The 13,188-nt window shown below is 39.2% G+C and overlaps 1 protein-coding gene across 1 annotated transcript in view; it reads right to left on the bottom strand.

The window, feature by feature from the left end:
* Positions 1-9,473: 9,473 nt before the first annotated feature.
* Positions 9,474-13,188, bottom strand: part of DENND1B (DENN/MADD domain containing 1B) — a gene marked incomplete at its 5' end in the record, with an annotated part of 56,221 nt that continues 52,506 nt past the window's right edge. The window contains 3 exons of the mRNA XM_009865198.1: positions 9,474-10,025; positions 11,274-11,490; positions 12,638-12,717. Of these exons, the coding sequence (XP_009863500.1) occupies positions 9,474-10,025; positions 11,274-11,490; positions 12,638-12,717 (849 nt within the window). The remainder of the gene's footprint in view (positions 10,026-11,273; positions 11,491-12,637; positions 12,718-13,188) is intronic.

The raw sequence follows: 13,188 nt of genomic DNA, 5'->3' as shown, positions 1-13,188 counted from the left end.
ACCGAACACAGGCGTGCAGGGAGGACAGGGGAAGCAGGTAGCCACAACCTTCTGCAGGATCTAGGACTTCTAAAGCACATTTCAAGGTCTCAGCATCTCAGAAGCCATCTACCATAATTTAAGTCGCCAATGTGAAATCACTCTGAAAAAAACCAACCCAAAAACAGGTTCTCGAAGTTTTAAGTTGAGCACATCTAGGCTGAACACTGAAAGTCAAATGTTTTTTAATATTTGGCCTTTGAACAGTCCATGCTGAGAAAAGCCTATCTTGAACATGCAGAAACATTCCAATTCAACATTTCAGAAGTGTCTTAAGATAAATCAAATTAAGTGATTTTATACCAGGATAAAAATACTTGCCCTAGGAAGTATATTAATTGAGCTACTCATAGAACTATACATACCTGAAAAACTTCTTTAGGCAAATGAGTCTTGTGTAAACTCTAACGTGGCAGAGCACGTCTTCTCCGTGTCTCATCCGTGATACTGAGTATTTTGAAGAACGTAACAACTGAAACCAAGTAACAGATCTAAAAGAAAATGTTTGCAACCAAGTTTGATAGATTCATTGCAGCCCATGTTATACCCTTCTTCTTCAGTGCTACTGAGTGTTAGTTTTGTTGCTGCTGTTCCCCACGCATCAGTGACAATTACTTGAGGCAAGAAGCAGACCTGAAAAAAAGAAAATTAGTGGCGCAATACACCATCAGGAACCCGGCCCTTCAACTTTGGGAAGAAATGTAAAACAGGCAGCCACAGAAATAATGCATGGCCCATAGCATATTCCAAATACGCTTCCCAAATTCTTCTTTTAGAACTAGTTCTTGTTTATGTTTCATACAGAATTTGTAATAGGACTGAAAACCTCTGGGGTTTTGAAGCTTAAGAAGCTGCTCACATTTTTTTCAATTCATGAAAATCTGCAGCCTGACTCTGCTTTATCTGAATATCAGCAAACCCACAACATCACTTCAGGCATCGCCTGGGTTTTTGTTGTCATCGCCGTCATTGTTGTCGCTTGTCACATTAAATAAAAACCTAAATCCAGGAATTTGATAAAGTTACTTTTCCTTTTGTGAACATGAGGTTAACACACACAGTGAGTTCTGGAAAGAAAATTAAATGCTTTGTCCGTTGTCCAGGTACGGGTGCAGCCACACTGTGTCAAAGTATCTTGCAAAAGCAACATTCTCTTTCTGAAGCACAACCAAGAAGCTGCTACTGAATAGAAGCATTTAGGATTTCAGTCCCCAACAACATATCATTTGGAGCTGCATTTTTTCCTCAAATGCTACAACTTAATAAGTGTGCCAGTTTTCATACCTGAGGTGATACGCTGTGACTGGCACACCAAACTCCTCTGAAATCATTTTTCACTGACACTTGGTAGAGTTGTACTGACAGGAACAGAGTCCTGCTGTACCACCTGTCTACAGTTTTCCTACTTAACTCAGACTAACTTGTCTTATTACCTCCTCTTTTCCAATCCATTCCCATGCTGAGGCTTGAAAGAACTTACCGAACAGAAACATCCGGAAAAAGCAAATTGCAAGTTGCAACCACGCGCTCACAGTGCCTCGAGATAACAAATAAAGGAATGCAGGGCAATTTAACCTGAAAGACTCAATGTTCATACTTCCTCTCTCCTTCTGCAAAAACTAAAGGTTTCTACGTTTTTATAACATCCTCCATTGGCTCATAATCTGGACCTATGACAAGAAGTTCGTTGTCACAACTATCTTATTAATAGCTGAATAAATGCAGGCACATATACCGCCAAAATGAAGAAATAACTGCAAGATGTGCTTTGCTTACTCTATCAGTGAAGATCCCTGTGCTACTGGTCTTCACAGCTTGTATCACTCTGCTGGCTACAGTAGTAACAAATCCAACAGCCAGTGTTAAAATCACACTTTCATTGTTTTTTTTTATGAATGCAATTTGAAATTTCTTCATCATTTGTGGCTCGAGGTATCAAAATCGAAACCACAGGCTCCATGGTTTGTCTGCATATCAAAATTCTTTTAATTTAGAAGAGCTAATCCCAGATCAGCTCATACTGCACAGCCATTTAATATGAAACACTGAGGTGCAGCCACACACTTGCATAAAACTACTCAGCAAAGTAGCTACATTAAAAAGCTAAGCCATAATTGATAACATATTCGTGATAACATTTCCCCATAATATCTCCATTTCTTAATTTATCAAATGACATAATATATCTATTTTTTGGGTAGGAACTTGAAGATCTACAGACCAAAAAGTGCTGTTTAACAAACAGGCGAGATTACCTAAGATTTTTAAAAGAAGTGAAATACCATTGGAATGATAAAGGACATGAGCATTTAACTTTTGAACTGCATAAACAATAAATAATAAGAAAACACATTCAGCTTTCTCCGTATTTGAGGAACAGAAATGATCATTCAATGCAGAAAAACTTCCCATACAGTATTATTGTATTATTTTAACCTTCAGGCCACGAAAATGCTATTCACATCAACCCATCAAACAAGGACCCGTACCACCCAAGGAATTTTGATATCGTTAAGTTTTATTTTCTAGTACAGTGTTGGGCACTTTATGGTAATGTGGAGTTCACCAAAAACTTCTACTGACGCCACAAACTTGGAAGGAAAAAGCAAAAAACCAAAACACACCACACATCACAGCTCATTTACTACACATCTACACAGTGCACTACTGACAGTAGTCTAAGGTCTGAGTTACAGTTCTTGAGATGACTTGGAACAGTAGTCCAGAGGGTGCAAAAGCATGGAGTAAAAGCTTAGATTTGGTTCTAGTTTTATTAAAGGTCAGTAACTAACTATTTTTTTTAAAGCGAGGACAATGCTGGCTGGGTTTTGGGTTTTTTTAAATCTCAAAAATGTTTAAAATTATCAATAAAGTCTCAAAACGCCTTGTTTCATGTCTTTTCTGTAAGTATTAAAGGCTCACGACAAGGACATTATCAGTAACTGTTTTCAAAGGTAACTAAAAAAAAAGTTCTGGAAAAAAATAATTAGAAGCATTGGGACAAATAATATTGCTTTGCTGAGGCATTTCTCATCTGACACAGATCTAAAAAATAACAAACGCAAATCGTCAGTTGGCTAAACATAGAAGCATTTGAAATTTCTCCTCCTCCTCAAAAATCATGAAGTAACAGACATGATGTGCTTGTGCATAAGCTGCACCACGACTAGCTGTTCCACAGTGCTTTATTGCCTCATTCAAGTATATTAATTTAAAGTTCTCAAGGGAAAAGCAAAGGTTAAAACAAAATGTACATCAGTATACAAAGAAATTAATTTACAAAAAAATAAAAGGATACTGGCAATATTGGTAGATATTTTAAGTAATGACTTACAATAATTAGGGATGTCACAACTAAATTCTTGATACCGTGAATTCTCACCTCATTGGTGGTACTGAAAAGCAATGCGTAACTCCTCATCTTTTTATCCATGAAAAACAAATGATCAAATGATAAACTAAACGTCATAAATTGTAATATTTAACCTTAGTTCAATTTAACTGAGGTATAGTTTGAAGAATGAGCTAGAACTACCGGTACACAAACATTGGCTTAGGCCATATTACTTCCATAGCATGTGACATCCATAATCATTCCCAGTCATTGGAAATATACATTTGCCTCATTAGAATATATTCTTCATGTTTTTATCATACAAGCGTATTTCAAAGCTACATGTGACTTTACACTTTTTTGAAAAATACCATTTCAAGAATCTGCCTGACAAGCAGATGCACACTACTAAATTAACTTTGAAACTAGAAATATTGCACAAAATTCACTGAAGATTTGAAAGTCAACACATTTCCCCCCTCCCCACAACCAAGTAGGTCCCTTATTTTTAACAGAAACAGAATGTCAATTCACACAGAATCGTAACAAACATGAATGTACTTGAACTCAACTTATTTCTCAAATGCTAATACTGTTACTGGACTCTAAATACAAATGTTGTTAGTATAGACCTAAGCAATCGTACAAATTAATCTGAGTACCCTTTACTACAGTAAACTTAGGAGGATCTTTCAACTGTGTTACCTGCTTCATACTCCAGCCCAGCAGAAAATGGCAAGAGCTCTGCCAGCTACATGGATGGTGGGTGGCCCTGTACACCGAGGTGGCTGTGGACTCCTCGGGCAACTCTATTTAGAAGAAATCTAGCAGCTTCCAGGAAAGACCTAGCAAGTACTTTCAGCTGGCCACTGGCTACAACTATAAAAGAGACATCACAAGGCAAATCAATGAAGGTGGTTTTGCCCACAGAAACAGACCATCCCTTTTCCATTTTCCTGCTCTGGCAGGGGGGTTGGACTAGATGACCTTTCGAGGTCCCTTTCCAACCCTGAACGTTCTATGATTCTGTGATTTTCAACCACCCTGAAGATAATGAATTGCAGGCCAGCTGTTGTCCGTGCTCTTGGGGTGAAGATGTGGACACAGTCTCTTCGGCCCAGATTCTGCTAACAGGTAAACAACGCTCGACCAACACACACGCATCTAATAGCAGCAAAGAAGTTACTAAAGACCAGTCACACCACCACTCATACTGGTTTTGCTGGTGCATTTATTTCTACATTCATTCTACAGTGATACCATGGGAACAGACAGCCTTCACCACCCCGAGCTTTGCAATCAGGAAGCTGCTTGCCTCAGATGTAATTTTATTAGCCACATTTGTTTAGTCTGAAATTTCAGGCTGTTGGGAACACGTCAGCTGGAGTCTCACAGCACCTGCACTAGAGCCTGGCACCGAGAAGGAAGATGTTAACTCCCTTGGAAGTAAAGTCAGCCCTTGACCACTCCCTGTGGAGTCAGTGAGGTCAGCGGTTACGGGGCTCCGTTCTGCAGGACGGGTACAACAGCCAGCCTTACTCAGGGGCTGCATTTGCAAAAGGGTCTCATGCTGGCACTTCCATTATTGCATGAAATGTTTCTTCGATTAATTACATGCATAGAGAAAAGACTGCAGATGCTCCTAGCAACTCCACTAGACAGCTGCACCAATGAAAGATTGTTCTGTAGGACTGACTATGAGCGATTGTAGGTGGAGAAGTAGAAGCTGTTCCAAAAACCTGGCTTAACTGTTCTTCTGCCTAGACTTTACACCATTTACAAGAACACAAGGTTGTAAAATAGCTCATTCCAAAACTGGAAAAGACACCTAAAGCAGATTCTCGACATCTAAAACACTCCTCTAAACAGACTGGGTGGGATTTTCAAAAGCACTCGGCATACATCTAAAACTGGGGCTGAAGCCTGTGTTACAATGCCTGAGAGAGGACCTCAGCCAGCGTCGGGTTTCTGACGACCCCACCCAATCAGCAGCAGTATCACTGAAATGCTAAATGACAATGAAGGGTTCAATCAACGAGTTCTATGGCAACTCCTACAACTACGTTTTTCCTCCGGAACGAGTCTATTTTTTCAGAGCTACACAATGCCCGAATACACGGGACGAAAGAGCAAACCACAGCCTACTCTACACAGACTGCCCTCTGCATGCATAGAGGGTGGGTAGGGACCATCTCTGGATTCCCAGTACTGCCCTTCCCTGCTCACATGGATAGGAAGGCTTTGACCAGGACAACATATTTTCCATTCTGAAAATCCCACAGGGGATTAATTCCATAGGTAACATTACTTTGGCCTACATGGCTGGGTTGGAATCACTACAACTGAGCTAGAACAGTAAACAATACCCTGAAATCTGGATTTCCTCAAAGTTATTATCCCTCCTGAGGACTCTCAGGCTCTGCTTCACCACAGCCCACTGGAACAATCCAGGAATCCCTTTCTCCTAATGCCCTCACTTTTTTCCTCCCAAACGAGATGAGTGATACAGCTCATTTCAGGCAGACATCTACGCAAACCAAACTCGAAGATACTAAATTCAAGTCCTAGTTTGACTTTCTACATCACAAGTGTGTTCCTATGTGAACAGATTTCAAAGCTTCATCAAATAACCTGTTATCTCCCTTAAACAGGAGAAGATTTTTGAGATCTGGAAGAAAAAGAGATGCCTCTGAAGAAGACCAAAGGAGCTCAGACTGAGAAGAATTAAGTTGTCACCAGTAGCTGGTGACGAACGTTGATGACTTTCAAGGACGTTAGAAGGATTTCCACAAATAAAAAGCATACAATTATAAAACTTGGAAGAAGGACTGGACCTGGACAATTTATCTTAATATAGAACCCAATGTGGTGATAAAAATACTTTACATGTAGCCAATAAACAGTTTTATATTATCACAAGGACAGAGAGAACAACGGCGTTGAACCAGAAATATCAGTTTGGACTCATCTATTTGGTAACTGTTAATTCTGTTTAAATAAGGCACAAATAATAGCCTTTTTAAAAGATCACCGATAGTCAGTGGAAAAGATTCTGTAATATCAAAAAGCTAAAAATGTACCTACTATTGAATTCAACACAGATATAAGACTGAGTTATGTTAGAACCCATACAAGGTTCCAAACCCAAAGAAGACATATTAATGTCCGTAAACACCCTATGGGCTTTACAGATAGTAAGGAAACAACGTGGCATAAGCACAGCATCTACCGTTTTGACAGATCGAAATAAAAAGTTTAAGACAAATTTTACCTTCTGTCTTTTAGCTCATTTGTCTACTTCTTTTCAGTCTGTGTTTTCACTTAGTAATGAAACAGTAAATTTTTACTACATACTTTTCGAAGATTCCGTTATCAAACTTTCAATTTTACAATCCTTATAACAACTATTGGAATATTAGCAGCCTCCCATGGCTTCCATATCTTCTGCACAAAGGCGAGAATGGGACAATCTACGTGGTAATTGGAGTTCAATGCCTAAGCCTCATGCAAAGCCCGTCAGATTTATTCTATCAGAGAGGGATTTTTGAAAATCGTTTTTCTGGCAGCATTCCTGGACTTACGCTTGATGATTTTAAAAGCAATGAAGGCCATAATTTCTGTATTTTTCCTCTTTTCCTCTCTAAGACACTAATACTGCTCATTATCTTTAATAAATAAAGAAAAGAGAACACTGTATTAGATGGAACCATGCACAGAAATATCGTATCAGATGCAGAGGAAATGAAAAGTTGAACCTTGAAATTTTTGCAAAAAAAATGCACAGACATGAATGAGATTGAGTGAGAAGCTCTACAAGAACAAAAACCTTTGTCTTGCCTGTCAGTAAGTGGCAGCCCTAGGTTTGGGTAATGTTTAGTACCAGTGAAGAATGTCCTCTACCAAGTTCGTTAATACCAGCTCTAAACAAAGGTCCAGGAGGTTGCTCTGCAGCTTTCTCATCCAAACAGCACCTGAGCCACCTTGTCTCATCCTCCTGGAAAGTTTAGAGCCAAGATTTAAGATAATTTTTATGATAATCTTGATTGGTAACAGTGCAAAATATTTTGCCAAACAACATTTTTATGCTACCAAAGACATCCACAACACGCCACGTTGATACACATGAGGAAACCAAAGGAATGTTCACGCTCTAATCAGGCACAGATATTTCTGTATGATTTGCACCTCTATAACCTTTTACCTTCATTGCACTGATTGTAAAATATAATCCTAGAGGCTCATCCTCAGTGACAAGTATTGGCCCAGCCCTTCTCCTTCAGGCACAAGCTGAAACTTTTGCCTAAACAAAGCCAAGGTCTCACTCTACTGCATCTCTTTGGTAAAGCATCAAACATCGCCTCTGTAATGATATGGATCCATTCCCCTAGGACAGATGTCCTGTAAAAGAAGCCAAAAAAACCCTTTCCATCTGTGTTAGCTAGAAGGGAAATTCATTCATAAATCTCAACGTGGCAACTGATATTCAATGTTGTTACAAACTACCATTAAGAGATTAAAGCGCAACGTGATCCGAATACAGACCTCAGGAACACGCTTGTTCAGGCCTATACTGAGATCAAGGCTAATAATTACTCATGTCAAGGACAGAAAGAAAGGAAAAAAGGTTTCTGACATGAGTTTAGAAGAGCTGGAGAGCATACTTTTCAGGCACTGTTCATTTTATACCCATGCGTTACTTCCACCAACAGCATCAGAAATAGCCTTCCAAGTTGTCAATTCCAATCTGTCAAAACTCACTTCGTGCCTTTCCTGTCCTGAGCTACTGCGGAGGACAACGTACGTGTGGTAAGGTTAGAAGGGTGGAAAAAGCAAAGGGAAGGAAAATTAAAAAATAAAAAAAAAATATAAAAAAATAGGAAAGAGCTGCTCCATGCAGCAGCAAGGATTTTCATACTTTTGATATCCAAATATTCCTCAGGAACGCTGCCAAAAGGAGGGTAAATGCTTGTTCTAAATATGATATACATCACGTTCATTTATTGTCCTTCACTGAATTTAGAAAGAGATTTTTGGTTGCTCAATTTGGCTAAAATGAGAGATGGATCTATGCAGCCTCAAGCTGAATCTGTAATTTTAGTTTTCTAGTGCTAAAAGTAATTTTTTAGTCATGACTCTTCAATAATTTAACTAAACCTGCTTTCTAAGTCCATCTACCCTCAAAAAGGTAGCAACTAAAATAGAAAGAAAACAGTTCCTAAGAGGCACAAATTAGTTTTCAAACACTATTAAACTGTAGAAAATAAAAAATAATAAAAATCTATCAATTCCACTTACATTTTCCTTTCTGTTTTTTTTTAGGTGTAATATTCTACCTGGGGAAACCAGATAATACGTCTTTAAAGTGTCTTAGTTGTAAACAGAAGAAATGTCACATTATAATTCAGCACTTCATGTACTTTACAGAAGAGAGAATAGCATGCACTACCTTTTGGAAGTCTGGAAGACAGAGCCACAGTTTCAGTTTGGAGCAAGTTCAACGTTATATTCACAAGAAATTCCTTAATCTAAAAAAAAGTTTCCTTTCCCCCCCTCTTTGCTGAAGCAAATTCTCGCCATGGAAAATCATTATTGCTGTTTGGTAGATTTGCATTCATCTTCTAAGACAGTTAAACCCCTTCTCAAAAGATTAAGGCAACTATTATTCATTACAAATATTAACATCTGTACATTTGAGACAAAAGATTGCTTGCTTCATTTCATGCTTAGTAGGATTAATATAGTACCTTCAAAACCTGGTTACCTGTTAGGCAATACCTTTCCTGCTGCTTAGAGGAAGCACCATACACCTGCTGCGTTTTTGACACATAGACTAACTAGTACCTGATTTAAGAGTGCATTCATATATTTAGTTCCATTTTGTGGACCTAACTACAGCCGACAAATGAACTGGGTAAACACAGAATCGGATGTTCCAGTGGCAGAAAAAGCATACTCAACTGAAGACAATTATTGTTTAGAACTGAAGATCTCTTATTCCTTTTTCATCTTTTGGTTATCATGTTACATGGAGTTATATGGAGTCCTGAGTAGTCTCCCTTGAACTTCTGACGGGAGGCAAGTTTCTCTTCTCATAGTTTCCTTACATTTTATTTCCACTGCTACTGCTGGATAAGCTATCCTTTGAAATACTTAAACCATAATGAAAAGCAGAACTCAGTTTACATAATGACACCACTTCCTGAAGAAGTCCACCCTCTTCTGGAGTTTCATTTCCTTCCTTCCCACCTTTTTCCCAAGGGACCAAAATGGATGGATGTTGACCATGACTTGCTGGGAGATGATCTTCTGAGGTATTGCTTAGTGTTTCATTCTGCTTTGCACGCTTACAGGAAGAATAGTCTGCTTTCAAACTTTCTAGAGAAGTAAACTGGGCACTTGATCGTACTGGAGATGAGGATGTCATACTAGTGGTGTCCATCTTGCCAGTAATACAGGTTTTGTCACCACTCTCTTCTTCCAGCCTTGAGAGAGACCCTCTATGGCCGCCAGAAGAAACTTGTTTCCTTGGCGATGGAGGGAGCTGCTTCCCATGGAGGACACTGTCATCCTGACCGAGGTTCCACTCTGCCTGATCACCAGCACTGCTGCAGAGCAGGGTAAGGTTGCTCTCACTAGGTGCATTCGACTTGTTCTGAAAGAAAGAACACGTGTTTATAGTTAGCGTCATAAGAAAACATCTCTATGTTGGCACTTCTCAAACAAAAATCCTGCAATGGATTTTGTGTGTTTCTAAATCACGGATCTCCTTATGTTCTAAATCACAGATCTCCTCTCAATGTTACAAACTCCAAGAAACAAAGCAGGATCAATTGTTTCTGCATTTCCTTGCCAGAACAACGCCTCTTATCCTAAGGATCACCACCTTTTGTACAGAAGGAATTCTGTCTCCCCTGTCCACTCAGCCTTTGCACGAGCAGTTTTGACAGGGAACAAAGACATACTTTGCTGATTTGTACCCATAATATGAGAAGGAGCTGCACTAAAACTAAAACCAGATGGCATTTCCTCTTTGCTTCAGTAATTAATTATACCAACTTTCAATATTAAATTTTTCTGGCCAAACAAACAAAAATGGGCATTTTATTAATGTGACCCCTGAATGACACTCAATAAAAAAATTTACAAGCTTTTTAAACATTTCATCAGAATTTGCTGTTCCAGTAACATTATCTTCTACTAAAGGATTCCTTTCAGCAAAAGTGAATGTTGGACAGTTGATAGGAGCTGGAATTTAAAATTACTATTTTTCTGGCTAAGATCAAAGCAGTGACTTGACCAGGGTTTTCAAGATGTAGGCAAGCAGTGTGCTTATACTACAGGTCCTTTGCAACTTTACTTAAAAAAATTCATGGAGCCCTCTTAAAAAACTCTGGAGTACTATTCTAGCAGTGTTTCAGGTTTAGTTATCACACAGATCCCACGACTTAATTAAGAAGGAAATACCACCATATCATCACTATGACTAGGTTAAGGATCCAAGGTGAAAATGGAAATAAATGCCTTCTAAACCACATGAAAAAAACCGACTAAACCCAGCTCTGGGAATACCAAACTGAACAGCTAAATATAATATCAAACTATTTGACTAAGTAAATTATTAAATTATTCACAGCTCTATACGTGGATACTGTTAGAAGTGAAAAATACTGTTCCAAGAGGACCTGGTAAACTGGCCAAAGGTGTATCCAATCTCTTGGATGGTGAAAAACCGTCACACATTGGCCAGCCTGGGTGTACTGCCACATAGCCCTAGGAAGATGCACGAGCAATTCTAAGGACTATGCTGCAGTGTTTGAGCTGCATGTTATTGATCCAAAAAATGCAGGATTCAACTACAAGGGGATTGGAGATGTGTTTCAAATGAAAGCAGAAGACTAACCGCCGTCTTGTACTCAATGTCATCCATTGACCTAAAGAAATCCAGGCTCTTAGCTCCTGAGAGCTTTCCTTGATCAGAACTGTGTGTGCTCAGCGTGTCCAAAATTTCCCCAAGCAAATCCATTTCTCCTTGATGCTGAGGAGTTATTCCAGTTTCACCAGAATCATCACTATCATAAAAGCAAGCAGAAGCTTCTTCACTGTCTTCTGATGACAACCTGAAAACAAAAACTTTTTGATCAGCTAGGAACATAAAAGCCATTTTATTGCAGCCACTTTTGAAAGTAAGTAGGAGATACGTTCCAAGACTTTGGAAAGTGAACAAACCCAGAATTTCTTTCCACTCAAGAATCTTCCTAAACATCGGATGCATATCATCTATGGAGATGCAGTCACCATTAGCTGGTTTTCCTGGCTCCTGGCTCTTGCCCAACCACTATAACTGTTATTTCAAGCCACCCTTAATACAACTTCCCAAATCCTCCCCTGTTTACACATTGTGTTTAGGTGAGTGTTGCTACACCTCTCCAGCTGACCTAGCCACATACTACTCTCGTACTCCAACCCTTCCTCTGTCGTATGATCAGATTTACTGGAGTACTGCCTATCTGCAAAAACTGGTGCTTTTGTCTCTTATTTTCTCTTCCAGTCATTGCAATACTCTTAACCTCTGGCCCCCAATCTACTGCAGTTTTCCCCTATCTCTGTCCAACCAGAATATTACTGCAAAGGGTATTGCCATGGCTCACTGTTTTTGTGGTATTCTTTGAGCACTTCAGTAGCTCCCTCTTCCCCGCTGCACCATGGCTTAAGCTGCTTGACTTTGCTTTCAAGGTCCTTCATGGTTTATATCCATATGCTCTTTAGCAAAAATCATCTCCTGAATTCAATCAGAGAATGCCTCCAGTGCAGCTTAAGCCTCAACTCCTTTAATTCACACAGAGGAAGATCTTGATATAAAACTCAGAAGGCAGTATTCTCTTGCAAACCCTTCAGAAAACTTTCCATTGTCAAGACCACAACACAAGACTTAAGAATAGATCAGCCGAGGTCACTGCCCATCATGCTGACAAACAGAATTTCACTGCTGCTTTGTGCCTGCAGTCTATCTTTTTATCTTGAGCCTGTGAAGACTGAGGATTACGTGAAGCTCTTCCAGGCACTATGAATAAAGAAAAGATACGATAGCCTATCCCTCTTTTTAAAAGTAGATTTAATTCTGAACTACTTCACGTCATTTAGATGTCAAGAATCGTGCTAGCAGCCTGGACAGGAGAAAGACACACCACTTGAACTCAGCTTCGCCAAATAACACCAGTTACTCTTTCTTCCACACAGACACACACATCCAAACCAGCTTCTTACTTGCTTGTTCTCTCCATTTCATCATCATCATCTTCATCCACTGCAAAATCCTGGTGACTGAGACACTGGTTGAAACGAGTCTGAAGGATAAAAAAATTAACATTATAAGTTTATCCTTTTTAAGATTTCAGCATTACTTATCTGGAGACTAACTGCTACTTTACTCATTAAGACTTCCTGAGCACTTGATGAGGAAAACCACATTATCAGTCAAGTCTTCTAAAGTTGTTATAAGAGGACGTGAAGTCCTCAAGCATCACCAATTAAAGAGCAAACGAACCATTTTTCTTCACAGCCTATGGAGGGCCTTATTATTTATGCAAAGCCTGGAGTGCCTTATCATTTATGCAAAGCCTTGATTAGCAGAAGACTGGCTATTGGTAGAAAAACACCACTCAAATCTACTACTTACCCCTTCTTGCACTTGCAAGAAAATATCCCAAAAAGCATTGTGATTTACTACTTTCTGCTAGAAATATTTTCCAAGTTTTGGTTGATGCAGTCTACTGAGCACAAAGAAAATTGGATTTTCGAAGGAGAAAATACAAAAG

The sequence above is a fragment of the Apaloderma vittatum genome, unplaced genomic scaffold (genome assembly GCF_000703405.1).
Source record: "Apaloderma vittatum isolate BGI_N311 unplaced genomic scaffold, ASM70340v1 scaffold37592, whole genome shotgun sequence".
NCBI classification, from domain to species: Eukaryota; Metazoa; Chordata; class Aves; order Trogoniformes; family Trogonidae; genus Apaloderma; species Apaloderma vittatum.
This window is presented reverse-complemented; position numbering and strand designations above follow the sequence as displayed.